Genomic DNA, 23,419 nt, shown 5'->3' with positions numbered 1-23,419 from the left:
TGATTTTTTTTTTTTTTTTTAATCAGTGTGCCTGTTTGGTGAAATCTATGAACTTATTAATCAAGGACAACCACACATGTCAATTACTAAACGTTTAAAATATATTTCTAAACAAAATGCGGCAACTCAGTCACAGTAATTGCTGATCTCCATAGCAGAGCAACCCATAAAGACAGAGGACTGATTTTTAACCCCCAGAATCAGGGGTAAAAAATATACAACTTGTTTCTGAACCAAAACCACACTTTCCACAGTTGAAAATGTTTCACTGCTAATATGACCCTGGTAGAAATTATGTAGTTATATTTCCTTAAAAAAAAAAAAAATTAAAAAAATTTACTAAGTCACTAAATCGACAACCTGGAATGTAAATTCTGAGCACAAAGCAGCTCAGTTCACCTAAAAAATAAAGAAAAAATTCCCATCACCTGTTTCAGTAGGGCCTGAAAGGAGAGAAGTAGTGTGGGGAACCCCTGCTTTGGTATGGAGAGTCACGGCCTCTTGACCCAGACCGAGACCGTGAGTAGCCATAGCTGGTGCTTCTCTCTGGATAAACTCGGATGTAGGAAGCTTCACCCTGAAATTCAAACAAAAAAGGGAAAAAAATCAGACCTAGAGGAATAAAGCATACCAACTATGCTTTATTAATGGCTGCCTAACGTTAATAGTTAACTATTGAGCACTATTTGCCTGGCATGGTATCATCTCATCAAGATCTCATAATTAATTCTCAAGTAGGTACTCATATCAGCAGCCCATTTCAAGAATGAAGAAAACTGAATGCTATCATATGCCTAAGGTGACACAAATAATAAATGGCAATGTGATATGTGGTAAATGCTCAAATACTAGTTAACTACTGTTAACATATTTTAATTACTGCCACTGACCCCCAGAATCTAAGAACTGGAAAAGATCTCAGAGCTCATATTTATAGTTCAGTCCCCTCCCACTTTATATATGCATCTTTCGATGGGCACCTATGGAAGGAGTTAACCTATATTCAGCACCTCCCAGGCCCAGATGCTCTAGTCATCTTCATAATTTCATTTCCTGGAAAGTCTTATAAGACAGTGCTATTATTTTGACTATTTTGCTTCTGGAAGAACCAGGGTTGAGAGGAGCCTGGCTAAGCAGCTGAGGAGTCATGTTTAGGCTGGCCTGTCTCCAGATCCTTTGCCCTCAGCTGGCATTCTCATATCTAAAGATGCTAAGATGAAAGAAGCCAGCTGCTTTCCCAAGGTGAAGTCAGTAAGTGCATTTACCCTGAGCTCTGCTGTGCAGTGTAACTGACTAGGTGCTGTTTTATTTCTGTTCGAAATTCAAGTCCTAGGGGTTAGTCTGAGCAAAAAGCATTGTTAAGCCATAAAATTAGGGAATTATATGAATCCTTAGAAAAAGAAATGGGCCTAGAAGTTCATGGGAGCCTAAACCCCACAGCAAATCAGGACAAAATTACCAGAAAACAACTGGTGGTCTAATATCTGGTCTCAATGGTATCAAAGGGACAGTCACCATTTGAATCATTTTGAGATACTATCCAAAGCAGCAGCCACCTTCTTGAAATGAAGGATATCAAGAACTAAGTCCACAGGGTGAGGTGATCTACCACAAAAAATGCCAAAGTGCCTCAGGTTTCAGAAAAGATCCTGTACAACTTGGGGAAAGAAAAGTGTGACAACTCAGTCCCAAAGGCAGTACATAGAAAGGCTGAGATGGTGAGGTTGGCTTGCAGAGTCCAGACTAGACCCAGAGGAAGGACAGCCATAATTAGGTTCACAGAGGGACACTGCAGATTAAGCCAGTTGTGAAAGGGATGTTATCATAGAATAGCTCACCATATCATGACAGACTGCACCAGGATTCTCTCTGGGTTAAAAACACTACTGTGTTTCCCCAAAAATAAGACTGGGTCTTATATTAAGGTTTGCTCCAAAAGATGCATTAGGGCTTATGTTCAGCGGATGTCCTCCTGAAAGGTCATGCTAGGTCTTATTTTCCGGGTAGGGCTTATTTGGGGGGAACACGGTATGAATGCAGACCTCTCTAAGCATCCCTGCTTAGTTAGGCATGCTTAGGCACGAATACCTTGGCTTTCTCCACTTAAGATAAATCTTTAATGGGACTATGAGGGCGTCAAATGGCAAGTGCGTGGTCTGTTGCTACTTCTGCTAGGTCAGCTTCAGGTGAAGTGGTCTGGGACAAGCTCAGCAGAAGGTGGGGACCCACCTCATGAGAGCGGAATTTGGTGTCATCCAGTTTACGCAGGGCGTATTCCATGTCTTCTTTTCTGAGATACTCAACCATCCCCATTCCATCCTTCTGCACATCTGCGTAACAGACGTCCCCAGCTTCTCGCATGTGGTCCTTTAGGTCCTGCCAGCTGCCTGATGGAGGAAGTCCTAGGCATGGCGAACATAAGAGAAGAGGCCACATCCTTCAGCCATGTTAACTACCCTGTTAAGAGCCAGCAATACCTAGGATTCCTTCTCCATCAATCACTACTTTTAAATCCTGAGGGTCCCCCTGTCTTGATAAGGGACATGAAACCAGGGAAAAGCACTGAAGTGTGTGTGTTAAACCACCTTAAGAAGCTGGTCCTATCCTAATCTTCCAGAACAAGCTTTCCAAACAGAGCAGGAAGTCCACCCCATTATAAGTTTAGTATCTCTGAGAATTCATAGCCTCGCTTTCTTTGTCCTGCATAATTAATATCAAATTCCCAAGACTTTGAGTTGTAATTTTTCCTGTTATGACATTTATCAGTACCAATGATTTCTTGCCTGACTGGGTTCCCAGGACACGGGAATTGTGAAACCATCCAATGACCAAAGTGTAGCAGAAGGTAACAACAACACAAACTTAAAGTTTTTTTTTTTGTAGGTGCGAATAACTGATAAACTAGACAAAATACCTCTTAAAAGATCACCTATATTCTTCAATACAGTTGGGGGAAAAAGGTAAGACTCAGACGCTAAAACTGGTCGGGAGTCATACAACCCTACCTGATGTCATGAAAGGGAAATGTGCTCCTGCTCTCAAAGGCTGTGTTTACCGCTCACAGCTCAGGACTGCAGCCATTTCCTAATAGTTTTCTAAGCAGGATTTCAGAGCAGCATGGAGAGAAAAAAAGATATGTATGACATCCTGAAGGAGGGAATAGAGTTCTGGGGTTAAAAAAAAATTATGAGGGGACACAGAATCGGCAGATACTGACAGTATCACTCTTAAGCACCAGTGGAGTCCTCTGTGATTGTGTGACATTCACATCTAAAAAGGTGCCAGGCTCAATACATTTCACTCCACCAGGGCCCTAAAATGTGCAAAAGGCCCCAGGTCTTTACCAGTATTAATATTTCGAAAGATGCATAAACCTCCGAGCTTAGCATTTCATCTCTTGTCAACACTAGACATTTAGTTCTATACTTTGCAATACAAAACCTAAGACTCAACTTGTTTTATTTGTCTATTTATTTACATAAGTCCAAAACCACCACAAAATCTGCCCTTTTTCAGGATCCAAGGCTGGATAAGTTGTTCAAATCTGGCTCCTGGAATGCCTTTCTATCAAGTCCAATACCAGGGTACACGTCAAAAGAAAACATCTTTAGATTCCAGTACAAGGGGTTTTGCCATCATCTTGCCTTTCAACACCAGAAAACTCCGTTATAAGGAGCAAGTTTATGTTCTACCAAGGCTGCACTACCAGTACAATTTCATTTGCAAGATACCTGCCTCACTGGCAAGACAGGGCAGGGCTTCAGACTGTCAGTGTGCATAGGGTATGGAAAATAAAGCCCCACGTATCCCATGCACTGAAAAATAAAGCTAACATTTCTTGGAGGCCAGACTGTGCTAAGTATTTTACATGCATCATTTCATTCAGTTTGAAAGGAACATACCTGAAACAAGAACTCGGAAATCAGATCTTGTAGGAGGCCCATTCCTCCCACCGCGGGGCCACCCACCCCGACCTCCATAAGTCCTGGGGAATTCCACACGAAGGCGACATTGGCCATAATCATAACCATTCCGTCCATAAATTGCATCCTCAGCATCTCTGCAAAGAAAAACTTGGTGTTAGTGCTGCTCAGGAAGCTGACTGACTTCCCAGTGAGGGGCATGGGTAACAAGCATCAAAGGAAAACCTAGAGAGAGAAAAAAAACAAAACGGGACCCTGCTTTGGTTTGAAGACTTTTCATGATATTGGAACTAAAATTTACAGCTGTCACATACAGGGCTTTCTAGGTATGAAATGATAATGGGTAAACAGATTATTTATAAGAGGACTAATTCAAAAACAAGAACAAATTGTTGACAGATGACTGATTTCACCTATAAAACAATGTTTCTCTCACCTTGATGGGAAGTTTCTCAAAATGTACACCACACACTAGTCCTCTAATATTCTCCCACAAAGCCTAGTATCATCAAGTCTATAGAAAGAAAAACCCATTTAAAAAGAAGGCTCAAAAGACAAATGCAATTTAGTTTTGTGTAAGAAATACAGAACTTTCAAGTGCACATTTTCAGCATGGTTTGGACAAATTATCAAGTTCTCATACAGCACAGGGAATATAGTCAATGGTATTGTGATAGCTATGTACGGTGTCAGATGAGTAGTAGACTTAGGATTATCGCTTGGAGAGGGGTGTGAATGTCTAATCATTATGTTGTTTCCTACACTTGAAACTAAACAAAAACAAATCCCCGCCCCCACAATTTCACCAAAAACGGTAAAGTTACTTTTAGTCTTTCCTAGGGCTCTGGGAGAGGTAGGAATGCCAAGTTGGGTCTCCAGTATTGGATGGGAGAAAGAATGGCCTCAGAGCTTGGATGGACAAGCAGAGCTGAAGATACAGTAATGAAGGCATCATTCAGTTGTCACAGGCTCATAATCATTTATCAAGATTCTAGTCACTGGATTAAAAGCAACAAGGACCACATGCAGTGCAACCCTGGCTATATTTATAAAGCAATGGGAGAGAGGCACACTTGCTAGGGTTTAAACCAAACTTCCAATACAAATGGTAATCATTCTTCTACTTACTAGTAGCTGTCTCTGGATAAGTATTTAATCAAGTATTTACATCTCTAAATGTAATATGTCTACCTCACACGGTTATTGTAAGGATTAAATAAGGTACAGTGCTATGCTTGAAACTTGGCATCTAGTGACATTAAATGATAGCTTTTCTCAACAAGACAAGTAATAACAAGTGTTGGAGAGGCTGTGGAGGAAAAGGAAACCTCATGCAGTGTTGGTGGGAATGCAGATTGGTGCAGCCGCTATGGAAGGTAGTGTGGAAGTTCCTCAAAAATTTTAAGAATAGAATTACCATATGACCCAGCAATCCCTCTCGCAGGTATATACCAAAAAAATTTTGAAAACATTTATCCGTAAAGATACACGAGTATGTGCTCTAATGTTCATTGCCGCTTTATTTACGGTGGCCAAGACATGGAAACAACCAAAATGTCCTTCAATAGATGACTGGATAAAGAAGATGTGGTATAGATACACAATGGAATACTACTCTGCCATAAGAAAAGATGAAATAGTGCCATTTGCAACAACATGGATGGATCTTGAAATTATGCTAAGCGAAATAAGTCAGAAAAAGTCCAGAACCATATGACTTCACTGATACCATGTGGGGTATAAACCTGAAGGCAACAAAGGAACAAGACAAACAAAGACACAAAAACTCAGACACAGATAATACCAGGGGGTGAGGGGGTAAGGGTGGTAGAAGAGAGTAAAAGGGGTCAAATATATGGTGATGTTAGACCTGACTCTGCGTGAACACACAATGTGATATACAGATGATGTATTACAGAATTGTACACTTGAAACCCATGTAATTTTATTAACCATTGTCACCCCAATAAATTTTAATTTAAAAATATTTTCAAAAAAAAACAAGATAGCTTTCCTATTATTAAAGGAATGTGGGGAGCGATAACAGTGTAACATATTCTATAGCAAGTCTGTATTCTAAAAGCACAGAACAAGGGGTTCAAATCCTCCCTTGATCCCTTATTAACATTCTTTTATTAACTCTCCAAATCCTGTTTCACCTGTAAAATGTGGTTAGAGGTTGTCAAATACGCCAAATAATACAAAGAATGGTACATGACACATGGCGACTACTCTAAAACCATACGGGAACTGTTACTAATTAATAGAGGTGCAACCTTCTCCAGTTTACGTGTGAAAGTGCCTCTTTCCATTTTTGAGGTAAACAGCAAACCTCGGGGTGCCTCCCCATCCTCGGCTGCTCTCCTTGCCCCACACCACCACCATCAGGTAGACAAGACACCTACAGTCAGTCCTTCTAGTGACGGCCGCAGGGCACAGACTGGGTAAAGCGTTCCCTCAGACAATGCTGGAGAACAGGGCGCGGGCTACTATTTACCCCGAGCGGACTGACCCGTAAAATGCTGTGGCTTCTAAGAACCAGCAACCGCAGTTTCGAAAGTTTCTAGATCTTTTCCGTGCGGAGGGCCGGCAAAGTTTGCAAAATCACAAAGACCCCTTTGAGCTGGTTTAGGAATCAAGAGCTTCTAAACCCTTGGGGCATCTAGCGGTGCCTCCCTCATTAGAGGAGGGCGGTGAAATCAGAGACACCGCCCCCCCCCCCCGCCCCGACTGTTTTATGAGTTTTTCCAAATCCCTGATGCTTTTAGAAGGACCAGGCCCTGGCCTTGTGGGACCCGGCGCGCGCGCGGACGGAGGTATGTGCCATCATAGAGATCCCTTTACGACCTCCTGTGCCCCTTAAAGCCGAGTTCGGGCTGGGGGAGGGGTGGGGAGGGAAGGCGACTGGCCACTCCTGCTCCTCACCGAGCTGGTTCAGGGGCCAAGGTTCCCAAGCCCTGGGCCGCTTCGCCCTCGGGGCGCCTCTCCAGCTGCGTGGGAGAGAATGGTCATTTGTACCATCCGTGAGGCCAGTTCGTGCGGGCTTGGGCCCTTCAAAACGCCAGCTTTTGTATTTTTTAAGTAAAGTAAAAAAAGAATAATAGAGGAAGTGACGACGGCGCAAAGGACGGCCCGGAGCTTGCGGTGAGAGGAGGCCTCACCCTCCACCCGGGGGCGCCGTGAGGGGTCTGCGCTGAGGGGGGAGGGGAGGCCCTGGAGGAGGGCAGGGCCCGGGGTCTCGAGCAGGCGAGCGAGTGGATGGCGCAGAGCCTCACCGGGGGTCCTCGAAACGCACGAAGGCGAAGGGCACGAGGCCGTGCCGGTTCTTGAGCTCGATCTCGCGGATGCGGCCGTACTTGTAGAACAGGTCCTCCAAGTCCTTCTCGCGCACGTCGGTCGGAAGGTTCCCCACGTAGATGCGCCCGTCGCCCTCGCCGCCGCGCTCGTCCGCCCAGCCCGACATCCGCACTGCCGGACGCCGCGGGCCCGCCGCAGCCCACGTCGCCGCGCCGCCGCCTCAGCCGGGGTCCCCCTGCAGCGTACCCGCGGGCTCGGAGGCGATCAGCCGCACTGCATTCTGGGAACGCGGAGCGGAAGAGAAGGGGTCGGAGGAGGCGAAAGGAATCCTCTTAAAGGGGACGCGACTGCGAGACTGCGCGTGCGCGCAGGACCCCTTTAACAGCCCCCCCAATAAGTGCCGCTGGCCCTTGGGCGCCGAAAGGGGTGTCCAACCACTTGGGTTCACATTCGAAAGGCAATTCACTCACCAGCTGTGTGGACGTGGGCAAGTGACAGGCTCCCTGTCTCTTTCTGCCTCTGTAGAGCTGCCTACCTCACAGGCGTTTGTGAGCTCTTCACGGAGCTGGTTCAGGGGCCAAGGTTCCCAAGCCCTGGACCGGTTCGCCTTCGGGGTGCCTCTGAGTTGATGCGGGTAGTGCCCAAAGTGGGCCCCGCGGGGCTCCCACTCTGCGTGCGGGGCCTCGGAGGGAGAGTGTCAGGCCCCGGCCGCAGACCGAGCCCGTTGTGCCTGAACGAGTCCGAGACGGCCGAGTCCGGGCTGGGCGGGGCTCTCGCGGCCCTCCGCCTCAGGTCAGTAACCCTCTGGGCCACCCTGACCCCATTTTGCTATTGCTTAGAACTGAGGGTGTAATTCTAAGATGGACTGAGATGAGTGTGAAGGGCCTGAGACGGACTCCATAACTTGGACTTGAAGATGGGGAGGGAGTAAAAGAGTCATAACTATCACAGAGTGTTCCCCGCGATTTCTGCTTTTGATGGGATGGATTCCGATATTATAGTGAGAAAACCGAAGTCTCATAGTGGGTCAGCTTTAGAACCCAAAGTCGTGCTCCCAGTGTTGTGCGCTGAGTCCTTCAGGAGCTCAGGTAGACCCTCACCTTGGCACTTTTTCACATTTACATCCCATAGTGCAGGGCATTGAACCTGGGTACGTTACAAAACTGAAGCCTTGCATCCAAAGAGTCTTGGTTTCAAAAGATTTGTCATATTAAAAATGAAACCTTTAGGGAACATGAGAAAGCAAACACAGCAGAATGTTAACTGTAGAATCCAGATGTTGGGCGTAGTCAGTTGTGTTCACTTTCCCTTCTGTTAACCTTTCTGTATATTTGCAAGTTTTTCATAATAAAATGTTGGAGGAGGGAAGGTAGTTGATTTGTAGTTACACTACCTCTGAGTTTTTAAAAATCAAAGAATTAGACCCCCACACGTAACTACTGACTGGATAACCTTTTTGGAAGGTAAGTTGGTGGTATACATCAGGCCCTGATAATACACATACACCTCTTGATCCAGTAATTCCACTTGAAGGATTTTATAATAAGGGAATAAGAAATCCTCACAATAAATTGTGTATGTTCATTGTGTCAGAGAGGGGGATCATTGCCCCCCTCTACCCTTCTTGAGTTCTTAACACCTAGACCAGTAATAAAATTGACATAAGACCAGACTGATAGGAGAAAAACCAATTTAATATGTGCACACGGGAGATCATACATAATGATGCCCCCGAAATGATGAACCAGCTGGCTTTTTATACTTTTTAGACAACGAAACAATAAATTTGTGAAGAAATGACAGTGCAAAGACTTAAATTTTGGTGTTCATTACTGAGGAATCTAAACAAATTGGGCTCCGGTAGTAAATTAGTAAAGGAGTAACAAGGTTTCTTTTTTCTTTTTTTTTTTAAAAGATTTTATTGGGGAAGGGGAACAGGACTTTATTGGGGAACAGTGTGTACTTCAGGACTTTTTTCCAAGTCAAGTTGTCGTCCTTTCAATCTTAGTTGTGGAGGGTTCTGTTCAGCTTCAAGTTGTTGTCGTTTGAGTCTTAGTTGTGGAGGGTGCAGCTCAGCTCCAGGTTGAGTTGCCGTTGCTAGTTGCAGGGGGCACAGCCCACCATCCCTTGCGGGAGGTGAACCGGCAACCTTGCGGTTGAGAGGATGCGCTCCAACTAACTGGGCCATCCAGGAGCTCAGCGGCAGCTCAGCTCAAGGTGCCGTGTTCAATTTTAGTTGCAGGGGGCGCTGCCCACCATCCCTTGAGGAATGGACAATTAATTTAATGAAGGAATTGAACTGGCAACCTTGTGGTTGGGAGCCCGCACTCCAACCAACAACTGAGCCATCCGGGAGGCAGCTCAGCCCAAGGTGCCGTGTTCAATCTTAGTTGCAGGGGGCGGAGCCCACCATCCCTTGTGGGACTCGAGGAATTGAACTGGCAACCTTGTGGTTGAGCCCACTGGCCCATGTGGGAATCAAACCAGCAGGGAGTTAGGAGCATGGAGCTCTAACCGCCTGAGCCACCGGGCCGGTCCAACAAGGTTTCTTTATGAAAGCTTTTGGCCCTAGAGTCCTTAAGTCTAGAGTCAGGGTGTTTCTCTTAGGCCTCTGCAGCAAGGAGGGCACCTTTAACAGAGATTTGTTTCCCCGCATTCAAGAAGACAAGGGAGGGTCAATGTGCCCTTTTGCACTGGCTACTTGTCAAATAACTTTAATTCAAAGTAATCAACATTGTGGGATATTTCGGGATGGCCTGCCCTGGGCCCCTACAATTGCATTCTGTGAAATTAAAAACATGAAACTCCTGATAGTAAGGGAGTGGTTCAACACAATGATAATGATTGTTACACAATTATTAAATGATGTTTTGAAAGAGATTAAGGTCATGCTAATTTTGTTATAATTAAAATGAATTAAAAGTGATGTTTAATATATACATACATATATAAGTATATATTCTGAAGGAATCTGTTAAACTGGTTGACACCAGTTGTCTCTAAAGAATGCAGTTGTGGGAACTTTCACTTTAGATGTCATACATTTCTGTCAAGTTGAAGAGTGTTACTGCAACTATGTTTTATTTTTATATTCTGAAAAAAAGGAAATAAAATTGTATGCAATATTATCCAGTTCTATACAAGAGAATATGTACATGTATAATACATAGTCATTGCTTATAACAAAACATAGAAGAAAATAATGTTCCAAATGATGGAAATGATTTCTATGTTTTTATTTTTATTTATGCTTTTCTGCATTTATCAAATTGTCTACAATTAGCATGTACTACTTTTATAATTGGAATAAAATAAATTATTTCTAAAATAAAACAATCAGGACTAGGTTGTATTCTGAGTTGTATAAAGCTACTTGTTCTTTGCAGGCCTTCAGAAGGCCAGCAGGAAAGAGCCCTGGCCAAATGTGACCTTGAGTCTTAAGTACACAGCCTTATAAGAGCTTACATATCCTAAAGGCGTCCTAAACTCCAGTTGCCTCCTCATAATATCACTGTCTGAGTTCTACCCGTCCTATATGATTGTTGTCTGGAAAGACCCCCCCCCCAAAAAAAAATGCTATCGGAGACAATTGAGTAGTCTCCTAGGGAGAGAGAAATGGAATCAGTTAAGGGACCTAATAGGACTCTAGGTGGAGACTGCTTGTGAATAGTAATGATTCAGCATGTATTGTACAAAGTCTTGCCGTGTGCGGTCACCAAAGGGGTTCATACCTAGCCTAGAAGATATTGTGTCCAGATGTGGGAATATGGCAAGTACTGCCTTCCTGGATTAGAAGGAACACTGCTAAATTGCTAGGAGGCATTTAGGACCATCCCTGGAAACCCAAAGGTGGATTTTGTTTGTATAAGCCCAGGTACTAACCTTTGCAGGTTAGAGCACAAACGAGGCCAAAATTATTGCTTCATGCTCAAGGGGCCCATGGGCGCCATGCTCTGCTGAGGCCATTGACACTACCCAGGGTGCTCTTTTGAGCTTTCGCTCATTATTCAGCATTATCAAGTACATGTTGTAATTTAGGCCCTGTATGAGGCCCACGGCATGCAGTAATACAACTCTGTCTTAAAGGTGTATATTCAAGTTGCTATTCAGTCATTTAAAGTGTTGTGATCAGGGTAAGCTGCTGTGAGACCACCTAACGCAGTCTTAGAGATTGTAAGGAAGGCTTCCAGAAGGAGGTGTTTAGGTTGAGTCCTGAAAGACCAGTATAGGAGTTAACTATAGGAAGAAGGGGAGGGTTTTCCAGGCAAAAAGGACAGAACGAGCAATCGTTCAGATAGAAGAGAGCATGGTAGAATAGGGGCAATCCCCACCACCCTATGTAGTATGGCTTGGGGCAAGTTCAAGTGGGGAAAAGGAGGGACATGGAACTGGGACTGAGTCTTCAAGGCCTACTAGACCATATGGAATTTGATTCTACTGAGGGCCATGAGTAGCCATTGAAGGGTTTTAAGGAATTATGTTGGGATGAGACCTTAGGAAGTGGCTGCAGAGCAGATTGGAGGAAGGGAGAAGACCCAGAGCTAATTTGACTAGAGGGCAGCTGCAGGATAGCAGGGCAAAGAAGAGAAGTGAGGGGGAAATATGGCAGTAGCTTTCATTATGGGGGAATTTAGGGGAAAAGGAGAGAGAATTAAGGGGTCAGTGTAAAAAGTATTGCTGTTTAATTACTGTGTAAGCCCCCTCCTGTGACTTCATTAGATTCCTTCATTAAAAACTACATTATCCATTAATGATTTTGGAGTTGGATTCTTACCGTTCTGAGAAAATATGACAGCGTGCTCAGATTAGCATAAAGGTGAGTACAGGTGAGAACAGGGATAGCCCCAGATAGCCCATTGACTAGCAGGTTACATGGGGAAGTAACATGGGAGTGGGTGCAGGGAGACACCAGTTAGGACACCACCGCAGTCACCCAAGCAAGAGATGTCAGTGGCCTGATGTAAGGTGATAGAGATGCTAAGGAGATGACATATCCCAAGGAGATGAAGTCGTAGCACTTAGACATAGAGTGGACATGGGGGCTGAGGAAGGAAGAGGAGTCCAGGGTGACCGCCAGGTTCCTGGCTTGGGGACCCGGTTAGGCAGTGGAAGCATTCTGAGATGGGGGGATAAAGCAGAAGGAACTGATGTATGGAGATGGATGATGATGAGGTCAGGTGTGTGCGGAGGACATAAGAAAGAAGGGTTAGAAGTGTGATGGCTGTAGGCTCTGCCCTCTCCACTGAAAACAATTCCAGGTTTGTGACCTACTGGTGGGGGATGGGCGTTGGAGTCAGATAAATGGGATAGGACTGTCCTTCCTACAGGGATAAGCTTTCACTTAAATACATGGGCGCTCAATAAAATTCATCATTCCTAATATAAGAATGGCACCAATGGGCTTGTCTTCAAATTGAAAAGAAGCCTTTGACCTTGGCAGGCTACTAAGAGTTAATGCGTTTCCCACAGCAAGCCATTTACTGCCTACTAGGGAGTTGGGCAGTGCCCAATACAAAAAAATTAAAAAATAAAACAATTAACAGTGGAGATAAAACATTCCACAAACCTGACCATCTGGTTTTCTTCCTTTCCCTGTGACATCACTCCCCTCTGGCATCCCAGCAAAATGATTTCCTCTCTGTCGGGCTCAGTCATGAGCTGCTCCCAGATCCTGGCCCTTGGGAGAATTGGGCAGAAGAGAAAGTGGTGGGGGAGTGGACCATCAGTGGGAAAATGAGTCATCCCGGAGAAACTGGTCCTGGCTGGCAGGGAGAGCTGTGGGCTGGGTCGCTGTCGAATGTGTTCCTGGGCACAGCACCCTGGAAGCTTTCTCTCTGTCGTTTTTGCCACTATTTTTGTGTGATGGGGTAAAAGAAAATATAAGAACTCGCTGTGCAGGGGAGGAAGGGGAGAAGCAGCAGCAGAAGTAGGAGGTTTGGAGAGAGTCCGGAATGGGGGTGCAGAGAGCTTTAGGGAAGCAAGTGCCACGTGTGGGAGGGAGGATGAGAAGAGAAAGATGGGAATAATTCAAGAGTTGCAGTGTGTTGTGAATATTATTCCCCTTTGGTGTTTTCCTAAGAGACTGCAGAAAATCTTTAACATTGTTTTTCAATTATTTTTGGATAGTGAACTGATGTTTCTTTGAATGTGGCCAGACAGGTACTAAGTAACCCAAGGGCCTGGTTTCATATGAGGTACATTTAAAGCAGTGAGCATAGTGAGCTCGTAGCAGCTCTGTTGCTTCATTTTTGACAACTCGCTCTATTCTGAAATGGAATATAGCTTGTCATATCAGGGCTTCTTTTTCTTGGATTCATGGGTTTCAAGGATCAGTGAACCATTGCCTACCCACCCGCTCCCCACCTTGAGCCTACAAAGTTGTAAAATTGTCAAGATGGATGCAAAATATTGCATGTGAGCAGGAAAGTCATTATTCTGGGAGAATATCCATGCAGGGCTACCAGTAAAGCTTTGTATGATGATGAAAACATTCTATATCTGAATCCTGTCTGGTAGCCTTTAGCTACATGTGGCTATAAAGCACTTGACTACTGCAGCTGGGAAACTGACGTTCTAATTGTATTTAACTGCAGTTAATTAATTTAATTTAAATAGCCCAGTGTGGCTAGTGGCTACCATCTAGGACAGTGCAGTTCACCATTCTCAAAGGTTGTAAAGCACACCCCCACTACCCCCCAAAATGTTAAGAACCACTGGGACCAATCACTTCCCATTACAGCCCTGTTATGTTGGCATATAGTAAGTGCTTATTAAACTCCGATTGATTTGATTAACTAGTACTTAACGAAGAGTTACTCTAGCTCCAGAAAAAGGGAACTGAGGCAGAAAATGACAAATGGGCTCCTCGAGTTCACAAGTTTTATTTTCTAAGCCCCAAATTTGTTACCTTCAACCCAGAACTTTTCCCTAAACATTTTCCACTCTGTCACATACCTTGGAAACTTACTTTATGGCAGAATAAACTAGAAACACAAGCCAAGGGTTGAGGGGTATAAAAAGATTAATGACAGTGCTAATAATGTTTTTTGAAAGAGGAAGCCTTAATTTAATAGAATGCGGACATTTTTGGACTCAAACCAGTTTTGTACTAAGCAGATTTTTAATGAACTGTGTTAATATAATTAACAATGGCACCTCAAAAATAAACACATTCCTTAAAGGTAAAGAACAAATATGGGAAATATCTAGAGGTTTTTAAAAAGGAAATAAAAATAAAAACGAATAGAGAGCCAAGAAGCTTCTAAACCACACATCCCTCTGTGCTAACACATAAACTGACTTCTGTCTGGCTGAGGCTGGCTGCCCCCCCCCCCCCCCCAGCCAGCACATGTGCAGGGCTTCTGTGAATGTCACATTGACAGACATTTCGTGGAGCTAGGCAGATGGGGACCAGTTTCTTTTGTTACTCCATCCTTCTCACGGGCTGCCAGTTTGTCTAGTCATGGCACAGTCCTTGACGCGGGCTGCAGGAGACCAGGTTTTTTCCCCCTCACGGAATGCTTCTACCCCAGCACTAAAAGCCCAGGATTGTGTACCTGGCATCTGGGACTTCGCTGGCTCCCCCTCTCCTTGTCCACTTGACACTTGTTCATTCATTAAACTGATATTTATTGAGCCACACAACTGCCTGGCTCTGTGCTGAGTGCTAGAGATACAACAGTGAACAAGACCCAAACTCTGCCCTCGCACTGTTCACAGACACCTCAAAAGGCAACGAAGTGAGCTGTGTGCTGTGAGACATACAGGGTGCTCCTGCCGCAGCTGTTAACCCAGACGAGCGGGGTGTTCAGGGGAAGACTTTTCGGAGAGAGTGGCTTCCAAGCTGAGATCTGAAAAACCAGCTGGGGTTAGCTAGGTAAAGGAGGAGAAAAGAAAAGCATTCCAGGCAGAAGGGAAAGCGTGTGCAAGGAATGCTGGGAGAACAGAAAACAGCTTGGTGCTTTAGGAAAGCTAAATAGCTCAGCACAGTTAGGACACGGGGTGGGAGTGAGGGGTGTTTTTTCTCACTCTAGAGCCACAAATGCCTTAGGGAGAGATGTCCTCATGTAAATCAGCCTGGCTGGGCTAGATTATACATGTAAGGCCAAAGTATTTCAGCTGCTCAATGTAAATCAGTGTGAATTGCCTTTATCATACAAATGTTTATTGTATATCCTTGAATAGGATGATTGTAAAGGGGATGAGATACTCAGGCTGGGGGAAGGGAAGGGCCTGAGGGGAATACAGCCTCACAGTCTCCTAGGGGAGCTGGGAATAGCAAAGGGGTGCTTGTTTGGAAGCCAGAAGAAAAGCAGAAGAGGACTAAGCAAAAATCCAGTAATCCCTCCCAGTCCTGAGGAAAAAGGGCCACAGGGGGCACTAGCTTCAAAATGCTAAGATGTTCGTTCATAATAACTATGATTTCCCCAAAACTGGAAGAGACCTCAAGGTCTGTCCAGAGGGAACTTGTTACCCGAGAAATGTGCAGTTCTGAATACGATGTAGATGTTAAACAGACCAAGGCCAGATCCACAGGTATGAAAAGATCACCAAGCTATTTCTGGAACATCTGCAGTGTACACTGTGCTAGATGCTAGGGACAGAGGTGGAGGAGACAAAGAGCCCCCTGGAGGGAGCCCTATCTCCTCCCCCTTATCTTGGCCCTTAGCGATTTGCCTCCACCAGCCTCTCCTGATCGGCTGCTACTCCACCAGCTTCTCTAGGATCCGCTGTGTCTGAAGCCTGCACTAGATCTTTGCAGCGGCTACTTTTCTCCTTGGAACATTGATTTCTCCACCTCTGCCTCTCCAGTCGTTCCTAGCCATCCCTTCCCTGATTTAGTGAGTTGGAGCTCAGTGGTGCCAAGACCTGTGTGACCCAAGTCTAGAACTTTCAGTGTGTACCTCTTGTCGTCACTTCTTGCTCCTGGCGTTCCCTCCGTACTCTGGCTGGGTGGTTTGTCTGAGCACATTTTAGAATCTTTTTATCAAGTTTGTATGGCAGCTGATTGGTATTTTAATTGGAATGGTGTTAAATCTATAAATTTACATGAGGAAAATTTTTTTCATTCTTGCTATATTTGGCCTTCGCATCCAGAAGCGTTCCATTTATTCACACCTTTTTTCCTCCTATTTGTGGCTTATAATTTTTATATTTATTGAAGTCTGTGTATCTAGCACTGTGCTAATACCCATTGCCTTCCTGTGGTGTCTATTTTGACATCACCTCGGACATCAAATGTGTTGTTTCTCTACACCGATTTTCTAAAACCAACTCAGTTCTGACACTTACTACCCAGAGTTAGTGCAGACCCCCATAGGTTAAGGGCTTAGTCCCACAAGTCTTACTGTCATTTCAGACACTAGCCACAAATGGGGTTCCTAGTCTACCCAGACTTCTTACTGGCTGGCTATGAACTTGAAGGTTCCTATAGACTGAATGTTTATGGGTTTTCCAAAATTCATATGTTGTCTCTGCTGCCACACTGGCACCCCTCCCACCTGCCCACTCTCCTTAGTGACCTTTTGATCATGTGGTCCCCCACTTATAGCTTTTCAGGGCTGGTGGTGGCCTCAGGACAGAGTCCCTGTGTCTTAACCAGGCTCACAAGGCCCTGGAGGTTTGGCTGCTGCCCACCGCTCCAGCCTCAACCCTCCCATTCCCCCACATCACTTCTCTGTAGCCAAGTTGGCTTTCCTTCAGCTGTCAACATCCTTCCGGCCTTCAGGCCTTTGAGCATGGTGTTCCTCCCACCTGAGAAGCTCCCGGTACTTCCCCTTAGCCTAGGTTCCAGCTCCTTGAGATGGCTGCTCAAATGTGACTTCCCTGGAAAGACTTCCCTGCCTCCCAGGCAGAGCCCCCATTAACCGCTCTCAGACCAGCCTGCCTTCTCTGTCATTCTACTTGTCATAACTGTAATCACATCATCATGTGCACCTCCTCCACATGCAAAACGTAAACTCCATTAGGGCAGGAGCCATATCTGACTTACCCCCTTTCATGTCCCTGGTGCCTAGATGGGGCCTTGTACCAAGTAGGTACTCAACAAATACATGTTGAAAAAATGAATACGTGAATAAGAGGCAGGGCAGGAACTCTCAATGTTTAGCCTCTAAGTGGCCAAAGCACTTAGGCAGGAAAAATTAAATAAGTAAGGGAGTGTTTCTTGGATAGGTGCTGAGGGATCTACGTCTCTGTACCTAGTACCTAGCTCAGGGCTTGGCCCATGGTAAAAGCTCAGAGAATGTTGCTAGCTGAATAACCATTACTTCTTCCATCTGTAGGTACTCCTCCCTTGTGGTGATCTCACCCAGTCCCATGGCTTTAAATGTCATCTACAAGCTGATGACTCCCTAAATTATAGTTCTAGCCTGGACCTCTTCCCGGAACTCATATGTCCAACTGCATATTTGACATCTGCACTTGGAATGTCTAATAGGCATCTCATACTTAATATGGCCCAAAACAACTTTTTGTTTCTGTTTGGCCAGCCTTCTCCAAACTAATCTATTCTTCTCACTGTTCAGGCCACAAGCCTTGGAGTCATGTTGACTCCTTTCTTTCCCTCACACCTGGTATTAAACTAATCTGTCCACTCCAACTTCAGAATATATCTATAATCCAACCACGTCTCATCCGACCTCTGCCTGGTCCACACCACCATCACCTTTTGCCTAGACTGTTGTAATAGCCTCTCCCGGACCCTCTGCTCCCACTGGCTTCCCCACACCCAGTCTTCTATCCAGTAGCAAAGTAATCAAGTTTTGGCTCAAATGGCACCTTCTCAGAGAGGCCTGCCAAGAAACCTCTACATAAAACAAGACGCCTTGACTTGTCAGTCAGCCTTGGTCTTATTCGACTTTATCTTTCTCCATTGTACTTATCAGGGTCTGACATTTGTGCTTGTCTTTTTTATCTTTATTCTCCTGATAAAATATAAGTTCCATGAAGAAGGGACTTTGCCTGTTTTGTTCTCTTGTGCATCCCCAGTAGGGTTGTGATCACCAATTGCTATGCATGGGAGAGGCAGGGTTTCCCCTCACACCAACAAGCAATTCTCCAGGCTTTAGCTGGATGTCCTACAATTTTAACTCAATTCTGACACCCAGAGATAGCCCCAGATTCCATAGGTACGGTCAGTCATATGTATAGAATTACCTCACCCACCCCACTTCAGACTCCAGTCACAAGCCCAGGTTGTTACCTGTACTTCTGACCTATTGGTTATAAATCAGAGGTCCCCTCCCTCCTTGGGTTGATTAATTTGCTAGAGCTTCTCAGAGAACTCAGAGAAACATTTTGCTTACTAGATCACTGGTGTGTTATAAAAGGCTCTAACTCAGGAACAGCCAGATGGAAGAGATGGTAGGACAAGGTATGAAGAAAAGATGCAGAGCTTCCATGCCCTCTCCAGTTGTGCCACTCTCCCAGCTCCTCCACATTTCACCAACCTGGAAGCTCCCTGAACCCTCTCCTTCTGGGTTTTTATGGAGGTGTCATTACATAGGCAGGTTGATCAAATCATTGGCAATTGGTGCTTGAACTCAAATCTCCAGCCCCTCTCCTCTTCCCTCAGACAATCAGTCCCCACCATTAGGTGCTTTCCAAAAGTCACCTTATTAACACAAACCCAGTTGTGGTGAAAAGGGGCTTGTTATGAATAGCAAGACACACATTTCACCTTACGGCTTTGCAGGGATTTCAGGAACTGAGGACAAGAGACCAAATATTATGACAAAAGATGCTTCCATTGCTCATATCGCTCAAGAAATTCCAAGGACTTGGGGAGCTGTGAGCCAGGAACTGGGACGAAGACCAAATATGTATTTCTTATTATGAATCACAATATCACAATCCTCAGCACCCAGACCAGTCATGGATACCTAGTTCTCTCTCAAAAATCTCTCATCAATCATGAATGATGCTTTGAATGAAATCTTGAGTTCCAGAGAGTCAGGTTTTCCCTCAGTCAATGGATAAGAGTAGATATGCCAGAAATCAGATATCAACTACCTGTCCCTTTGTCTGGGGCCCTAGAATAATTGAGATTTAACTCTGGGCCACTTTGCATATAATTAAAGAGTGACACAGAGGTCACCTAGTGAGTCAGAGGGGGCTCTTTGGCTCTTAGAGCCGACTTAGGTCCTGCCTCTTGGTCCGCCCTGGAGAGAGCTTGTTCTGTGATTGTTGGACCTCCCATCACTTCCTTTGTAAGTAGGACTGCCTATCTTGTGGTCTTTACACGGGGCTGTGAGTTTGGGATCTGTGACATTCAGATTTAATCCAGATTGTCTAGGACAGTGGTCCTCAACTGGGGGCAGTGTCCTCCTCCAGGGAACATTTGGCGCTGTCCGCGAGACATTTTTGGTTGACAACTGAGTGTGAGGTGCCATCTAGGGAGCAGAGGCTACGGATGCTGTTAAACATCCTCCAGTGCACACGATAGGCCCACACACAACAAAAAACTTTCTGGTTCAAAATGTTAATGCCAAGGTTGAAAAATCCTGGCTCAGGGTAACCTTCTAGCATCGCTGATTTTGCCATGTGCCAAGTCCTGCACTACATACTTTACAGGACCATCTCAGTCTCCAAATTGTCCCTGAGAAACAAGGACTACTGCAGTACCCATTGTACACATGAGGAAACTGAGGCTCAGAGAGATGGACTCACTTACCTGAGGTCACACCTTAGTAGGGGTAGAGTCAAGATGCACACCCAGGTCTACCTGGCCTCAAAGTCTGTACTTTTCAGTCTCTGTTCTTGGTTGGTCGGATTCCTAATGGGGAGCTGAAGGGGGCCTATTAGGGCTCTGTGGAGGTGCTTGAATTTACCCACTGCCCCCAAGGACAGGAGGCTGAGCACGGAGCCTTCACAGGTATCTATCCACTCAGGTGAGGCTTGGCTATTGGCCAGGAGGGAGATTTTTCTTCCCTGAGTTTTCCTCCCTCGGTCCCGGCCTGTCTGACCTCACTCTCCCTGCTCCACAGCTCAGTTCTCCTGCCAGCCCCAGGCTAGTGCCAGCCCTTCTCCATGGGGAGGAAGCTTCTAAATTCAGTTCTAGGCATACTCTCCCATGGAGCCCCTCCTTTCTGGGCAGGGGTCTTTGAGTCAACAGTAGGGGCTATAAGGTCATGTCTTCTCACTCTTCCTTTCAGGTAAGGGAGGGCCAGAGCTGCTAGATAGGTGACAGAACTTATGGTCCAAAAAAGGGTTTGAGGTCCCAGAAAATCTTGAAAAGTGATTGCTGGACAGGGCTGGGAACAGTGCGATCCTGGGCTCATGGTGGGGTAGACGAGGAGCAGGCTGTGGTCCTTCCTAGTCTGTTTGCAGGAGGGTAGAGCTCCAAGACCTGCAAGGAATCCCTCAGCCTTCTTATGAACAATTCCAAAGGGCTTTCTGAAGGCCCTGGGAAAGTCTGACGGTTAAAGTACAAAGGTAATTTGTCCAGGGAAGAGCAAGACCACTCAGGGACCAATCTAGGTCAAGTTTGAGAGGAAGCAATGCTGGATTAGTTTGAAGTATCCACCCTTTCTTCCATCTGTCCCGCCAGCCAGCCAGCCAGCCACCCACCCACCCAGCAATACAGAGAGTGCCAAAAAAACGTATACACATTTTAAGAAAGGAAAACTGTATTAAAATTATAATACTCAATATACACCAATAACAAAAGATGAATACAAGTCATGTTTGACTTCTGCAATGACAAGAGGTGCTCAAAGTGGTTACCATCAGTGTCTAGACACTTCTGATGACGGTGAATTACTGCTTGAGCAACACTGACCAGTGTCCTCTTGTATACATTGTTTTTGGTACGCCCAGTATTTAGGGTCTTCTGCCAGGGGCCAGGCTACGTCAAAGTCTCCAGGGACACGCATTAGCTCCTTTTGTCTGGGAAAGTAAGGCAGGTCAAAAGTTCCATCCACCATGGGGGATTGTGGAGTCAGACCAGAGTTTAAATTCCAGATCTAACCTTTTCTAGCAGCATCACGTTAGGCTGGTGCTTCACCTCTCTGAACCTCGTTTTCCTCATCTGTGTAATAGATCAGTGGCTCTTGAAGTACACCTCATACCGTTGTGAGAAGTCAATGAAACAGTGTGTCCCAGATGCCTGGCACATACTAATAGTGAGGTCTCAATACATCATAGCAAGAGCTACCATTTTTTTAGACCTTGCCTAGGTCTTCAGATGCATTATTTAATATAATCCTTGCTACCTAGTACCTATGATGAAGGTATTATCCTATGAGCACCACGCTCTAAGCCAACTGAGCTAACCAGCCACCCCCGAGAATTACCATTTTTAAACGTTGCTCACAAATTCATTTTTTAAAGCAAACTACAGTCTAGATATGCTTTATGGGCCTCCAGTTTGCAACGTCTTGTCCAGTTGAATACTCTGTTTTTATAACCAGAAGACAGACTCAGGAAAGGTGTAGTATAATAGAAAAAATATATATATTTGGTCTTTGTCCAGGGTTCCTAGCACAGAACTCTTAAAACTTGGAATTTCCACTGAAGGGTGGTGTTTAGAGAGCAAGGAGAGATGGAGTTCAGGGAAGATGGCATTTGAGCTGAAATCTAAATGAGCAGACAGCTGTGTCAAGAGGGAGCTGGGAGGCAAGGAGTCCCAGGCACAGCTGTGGTGAGGAATCACTGAGTGAATGCAAAGCACTGGTGGTAAGCAGCCACTCAATAAATAGCAGCTATTCTTATTGCCTCATCCACTTGAACTACTTCCAGCAACTTCTGTTGAAACAATGAGAAGCTGGCCAAACTGTAGATCAGAGGGATAAATATACGTGTGCGTGTGAAAGAGATTTATGTTCTCGAGTCATCAGTAGATTCCACAGCTCTAACTCACACACCCAAGTCAGGTAGAAGCACCAACCCTGCCTCACTCTCATTGCCAACCCAACTTCTTCCTCAGGAGTGACACCATATAGAACTCATTTTAACTCTTTAAATCCATAATCCCAGCATTGGAAATCCTCTTAATTTGATTTAACTGATAGGCATACATTGTACCTTAAGTTCTTATCATTCCCACTTCTTTCTCTTTGGAGGTGTGTGCCTCTGGTCAAATTGTAAGGGGCTCTGGGGTAATTAGAGTAGGTGGCTAAGAAGAAAAATGCAGAAATCTAAATAGCTTCTGGTGACATGATTAACTTGATAACTTGTTTATGGAAGTTCAAAAACACATTATAGGCATTTAAGGGTTGTTTCAAAACCTTGCTGTGATTCTTGGGACAGTTGCATAAAGTGATAGTTGATAAGATTCGTTGGGCACTTACTATGTGCCACAGGTTGCGCTGAGAACTTCAGAGGCTCCCAGCATGCCTCTATGAAGTGTTTTCCTTTTATACTTATTCCACTTTACAGATAAGAAAACTGAGGTTCAAACAGCTGGTAAAAAAAACAACAGTGCTGGGGTTTAAATCCAGAACCGACCCTGCTCCCTAACCACCGGCAAGACCTTGCCTTTTTTTTTTTTTTTCCAACCACTTAGTGGTTAGCCTAAGCCAGAGGCAATACGTCTGAGGAATGCCTAATCATTAGGGCACTTCCCTCCGCCCTACAGATAAATCCCAAACCAAGAAATTCCCATACAGGAAAGAATGCCTCATCAGAGCAAGCAGCCCCACCCTTGCCACACACACACACCTGGAATCGGCAACTCCCATATCCACGCAGAGGGCCCCCCACACACTTAAAGGAGGTCAGCATTGCTCGCAGGGAGACCCCTCTCTTGGGGGTAATCCCTTAATTCATAAATAAACCCTCTCCCATTCCTGAGGAACCTCCCCCCAGTATTTCAAAGGAGGACCCGCTACATAATTCGCGGGGGTCAATACAAAATGAATATGTGGGGTACCTTGTTAAAGAAAAAAAAAGTATCACAAATGAGACAGTAGAGCATTAAACCAAGCCGTGGGGTCCCTCTTCTGCGACTGCACTGGTTGTTTGCCCAGGAAGCCTGCCCTGCTTCAGAGATAGATACCCTTTCAGTGAAGGGATTGGTCACCTCAGTCAGAATCAGTAAATCCTTCCCACCTGGGGTGGACCCCAATATCGTTATTCCAGAACAAACCTTAGGACAACCTCCGTACATTTGGAATCACTTCCCTTGGCTGGGGCAGAAGCTCCCCTCGTACCCCTCTAGCCGCTGGCTAGTTCTCGCAACCGCGCCCCAGCTCCACCTT

The 23,419-nt window shown here is 45.2% G+C and overlaps 1 protein-coding gene and 1 long non-coding RNA gene across 2 annotated transcripts; both read right to left on the bottom strand.

Moving 5' to 3' along the window:
- Nucleotides 1–79: 79 nt before the first annotated feature.
- On the bottom strand, nt 80–7,986 carry SRSF9 (serine and arginine rich splicing factor 9). Its single transcript, XM_019727849.2, has 5 exons — nt 7,691–7,986; nt 7,199–7,500; nt 3,903–4,060; nt 2,230–2,402; nt 80–577 (listed from the first exon to the last, which is right to left on the bottom strand). The coding sequence occupies exons 2-5, from the start codon at nt 7,384–7,386 to the stop codon at nt 434–436; spliced, it is 663 nt and encodes a 220-aa protein (XP_019583408.1). The 5' UTR covers nt 7,387–7,500; nt 7,691–7,986; the 3' UTR covers nt 80–433.
- Nucleotides 7,987–9,108: 1,122 nt separating this feature from the next.
- Nucleotides 9,109–13,179, bottom strand: LOC141569242 (uncharacterized). The gene is made up of 2 exons (XR_012492739.1): nt 12,787–13,179; nt 9,109–10,313 (listed from the first exon to the last, which is right to left on the bottom strand). It is a non-coding gene; the product is annotated as an uncharacterized LOC141569242 (long non-coding RNA).
- Between the last annotated feature and the right edge of the window lie 10,240 nt (nt 13,180–23,419).

The sequence above is a fragment of the Rhinolophus sinicus genome, linkage group LG16 (genome assembly GCF_036562045.2).
Source record: "Rhinolophus sinicus isolate RSC01 linkage group LG16, ASM3656204v1, whole genome shotgun sequence".
Taxonomy (NCBI): Eukaryota; Metazoa; Chordata; class Mammalia; order Chiroptera; family Rhinolophidae; genus Rhinolophus; species Rhinolophus sinicus.
Note: the sequence above shows the minus strand (reverse complement) of the source record. Positions and strands in the feature narration are given on the sequence as shown.

Coding starts and splice junctions, on each gene's coding strand:
- SRSF9 (XM_019727849.2), bottom strand. CDS start 7,386: ATGTCGGGCTGGGCGGACGAGCGCGGCGGCGAGGGCGACGGGCGCATC. Junction 2,403..3,902: donor TTTCCGAGTTCTTGTTTCAG/GTATGTTCCTTT, acceptor CGCCATGCCTAG/GACTTCCTCCATCAGGCAGC. Junction 578..2,229: donor CCAAATTCCGCTCTCATGAG/GTGGGTCCCCAC, acceptor TTTGAATTTCAG/GGTGAAGCTTCCTACATCCG.